General features: G+C 27.6%; 1 protein-coding gene across 1 annotated transcript; it reads right to left on the bottom strand.

Annotated features, from left to right (window-relative positions):
* Positions 3,314-4,450, bottom strand: LOC104757078 (putative F-box protein At3g17560). The gene has a single exon (XM_010479791.1). It carries the CDS (start codon positions 4,448-4,450, stop codon positions 3,314-3,316), a length of 1,137 nt encoding a protein of 378 aa, XP_010478093.1.

The following is a 4,646-nucleotide window of genomic DNA, read 5'->3' as shown; positions in this document are numbered from 1 at the left end:
TTTTTTTTTTTTTTTTTTTTTTGACAACAACTGCTCATGAGAGCCAGTAGGAAGAAAAATCGTCTACAAACAAAACATGATGTGGAGAGGTACGTGCTTGACGTGCCAAACATCAAATATTTATTCCTCTATTTGCAAAACATCAAATATTAATAAACAAAATACAATATAAAATATAAATAATAATAATAATTATATACACGCGGTGTACCGTGGGTTAAAATCTAGTATAGATTCAAATTAAATGGCTACAAACAGTTTTAATTTATGTAATGAATTTTGATGTAAATCTATAGTGGCATAGATGTAATTAGTATAACTAATGAGGGTTATTTGCAAAAATGTGTTTCGAGCTCTCTGACGATAACACATTAGTATTTTTTTCAAGAATGCTTCTTTATTAATATATAGGGGATTCTCTAAAGTCAAACACAATAAATGAGCTGTTAAAGTTTTGGGCAAGAATACATGTTGGTTGGTGGAAGGAAATTAAATTATCTTGTCAAACCACTTGTTTCCTATTTACTTGAACATGTGTTTACATTCTTCTTTGCCCAAAAAAAAAAAAAGTGTTTGCATTCTTTGTTTGTAAAATTACTGTTGTATTAATTAATTATATTATAATTATGCAACTTTGAATGACAAGTAACAACACTTCATCACTAGTAAGTAGTAACAGCCTCACAGTATTAATTTTGCAATTATATTGTACATTTTAATTTTAAATTGGTGATCATGAGTTATTAATTATATTAATATACTGTACAGAGGATATAAAACATATCAAAGCTTCTAAAATAATTCAAATGAAATATGTTTATATCTTAAGGTTTAATATAAAAAAAGAGGGATGTGTTTAGTAATGAATATATAAAATTGAAATATTGGTACTCAAAGTGGAAAAAGTCGTTTATATAATAATTACATGTGTTTTATGAACAATTAAATAAATGCTTATTTAAAAAAAATTGTAATTACAAACTATAAAATCAATTATCAAATTCTAATAACTTTACGGAACATATGTTTTACTTTATTTATGTGTTTTATAAAGTACTAGATAAGGCCCGCGTTATTACGCGGGTAAAATTTTTTAAAAAAATATTGAGAATAATTAAGTAGTAATATACATGTTTTTTAGATTTTATCTTGTAACATTTTAATATTGAATATGAACCTTTCACATTTCATTTTAAGACTCTATAAGCGTTTTAAGACTTTTTTTGCTCTATTTTATAATAATTTCTCAAATTTCTATGTATAATTATTATTAATATAACAATTTATGACTATTTGAACTATGCAGTATATTTTTCTATTGGTTAAAGTTTTATAAATGATATAATATTTATTGTTTATTAATCTTTGTGTTTTTACCCAAAAACTCTTATAGGACAGGGAGTGCTATTTAAATATTTATACCATCATAATTAACTATATTTTAAGTTTAATTATACATTTAATCTTATGCATAGAACTAAATATTTTATATCAAACACAATTAATACATCATATCAAACCTATATCTTCGTAAGAAATGAAATTACAAATAAAAATTAAAAAGATATAATTCGCAAAAAAAACTGAATCAACATTATTTAAGATTTATTTGTTATGTTGTTATCTCATAAGTAATAATTTTACCTCATGTCATAATAAATGTTAAATGAGTGAAATTTATAAAATAAAAACATATATAAAGATATAGAGACATTCTCATCAAATAACTGAAGATTAATTCCTATAAATTATAATCTATTTCGAATTATCTTATGTTTTAACATATGCATTACAAAAATACATGTGTTGAGATTATAAAATCAAACATAAAAAATATTACTAATATTCTTAAATTATACATATTAATATTTGAAATTTTTTAAATCTAGAATAAATTCTATCGTTAGACATTCAGTTTAGTAATCACATTTAACTATCTATTTCATCTTAAAACCATTTCTTCATGGATTAGATTTAAAATTTTAATATAAAAAATAACATTAGCATCATATAAGATTATATGTATATTGGTTAGTATTTAACTTTAATGGTAAAAATAATCAGTAAAAAAATCAGTCAACATCCACAAAAATTTTGGAAATCCAAAAATATCCAAAATATTATTCTTTTATATGTCATAATTTCATAAGTAATACTTTTGTCAAATTTCATCAATTAACCAAAAATTCATTCCTACAAACTCATTTTTTCTCAAGCTTCTCATATTACTACATGCAGTCAAATCTTTAAAATAAAATATGTAAAACTATACTAATACACATCATGTATTGAAATTTTTTCTTTTTAAGTCCATTACTCTTTCAAGGTTTTGTGTGCTTACTTACAATAAAAATTTATATTACAATGATTAATACAATTTATATATGACTTAAATTATGTTAAACAACTTATGGTATTCTTTCTAACTTTGTTATTGATTAATATACATGCTTTATTAATTTCGTTTTTGCTTACACATGTCAAATTTTATTGGAAACACATGCATAAAACAATTAGTATACAATGGAAAATATATTGATTTTGTTAGTTTTCTTTTTTGATTTAGAAAAATATATTTTTAAAATAAAAACATGTAAAATTCTGTAAATATAATTAGCTGTCCTATTACGTTTACAACAAAATAATTTTTTGACATATGTCAACATCTAATTAATATATTTAACATGTGTCACGATCTCGTTAATTAGTAATTTTGACATCAAATTTTATATAATAAGATGGTACAAATTTAATTTTGCATGAATATTTACTGCCCAAAATACTTGAATGTGATATATATTATAAATGATAATCGAAACTTAAGAGGATGAAACACAACATAATGATATATCATTTGCTCCATGATCTTTCGGAGAGACTTCAAGTCTTAAACTGTTTAGATACATTTGCTCTCACTCTGATGAAACGCATGCAAGCATTGTTTTAACTTCACATACAGCAATCCTGACGCGAAACTCGTGGGAATTATTTTTCCACGTCCAGCAGAATCAATAGTAGCCCATATTAGAGAACAATTATATTACTGATATTACTGTATATATATATATATATATATATATATATATACATTACCAACAATTCAAAGAAGTCTCTAATAAAGTAATAGTTCCTTATATAATTTTTCTACACCACTGGACATAATTTTTTACACCACTGGACATAACTTTTTACCAACAATTATATAATTAAGCCACGAGTAAGATGCCAAACAAAAATTAAAAAAAAAACTGATATATATTAGTTCTTCCATCAATCCAAGGACATGACAAAGGAAGCAAAAGAAACTACAATGCTAATTTTTTGGAACATAACCAAACAATCTTGGAAAACTATGACATCGCAAAGGCCATACTTGTATGCCACGATCAACTGTAATATCGGCTGATGCTCTATATTTTTCTCCTCCTTTAACAATCCACGTCATGATGTATCTCGAATTTGCCATTACAGGCACTACTTCATCACAATACACGACAACTTTCTTTTCCTCGTCGATAATGTAGAAGCTCACGGAATACGACAAACGAAGGAAATTTAAATATACTCTTAAGAACTTGCTCCACGACACAGATGTGGTCTCAATCTCATCGGTCATCCATATTTCCACCTCTAGTGTCTTGCTACTCTGATATAAGAACGAGAGACGTTCTTCTCTAACAACCGAGAGGGCCATAGTACCATCGATATAGCTTGGCTCATGATGAAAAGGAGCACACAAACGTTGAAACGTTTCTGTTGAAAAATCAAAACTGAGTAGTGAGTAGTCATTGTCTCCTTTTTTATTACACGACACCCAATAAGTATTTCCATTTAAAGACACACCATCGTGAGTTTTTAAGTAGGCTCCATGGGGGATGGTCGTATCAAGATTCCTCCATGAATTAGACCTAAACTCATAGATTTCCACTTTTACGTCGCGTTTTAAGTCGCGTCCTGATCTATACGGGAAAAACGTCAAGATTTTGTAGCTACGGAACAATTCCTTGTTGTCGTATCCAAGGGCAAAGGTTTCGAGGAACTGATTTTGCAGTTGGATCCATCTGGTTTGCCCCGAAAACGGGTTCCAAACCACAATCATGTTCTTCCTACAGATTCTGCATAGCAATATGCCATCGCAGTGAAAGGCTCTAAATAAATCGACTAATTCATTACAGTGGGGCAAAGTTAGGCGATGCCCAACTGAAGACAAGCTGATCCTTTCCTTAACTCTATCGAGAACGGAGCTCATTGAACATACCGTATAATCAGTCAGTATGAGAGCATGATACTGCCTTGCTGTTTTGTCAGAGTATTTTTTGATGAATCGAGGATCTTTGAATAAAACTTGATGGTACCATAGTTTGCAAGTAGAACGTAATCGTCTCAGAGATGTCACCGAAACCCTAGACAGTATCTCTTCTATCAAATCCTGTGGCAGATCGGAGATCATCTTTGTTACTCTCCTGATGATCAATTATGGTTTTAAGTCGTCAACCGTATAATAAATTGACACTTAAATAAATTAACACTATTGAATACATAATATTAACATATGAGACAAATACGACACATATTTTTAAGGTAAGTATATAGTATTTTCGGATAACTAACAAAAAGGTTCTTGACAAAAAAAAAAAAAAAAAAAA

This window comes from Camelina sativa, chromosome 2 (assembly GCF_000633955.1).
Source record: "Camelina sativa cultivar DH55 chromosome 2, Cs, whole genome shotgun sequence".
NCBI classification, from domain to species: Eukaryota; Viridiplantae; Streptophyta; class Magnoliopsida; order Brassicales; family Brassicaceae; genus Camelina; species Camelina sativa.
Note: the sequence above shows the minus strand (reverse complement) of the source record. Positions and strands in the feature narration are given on the sequence as shown.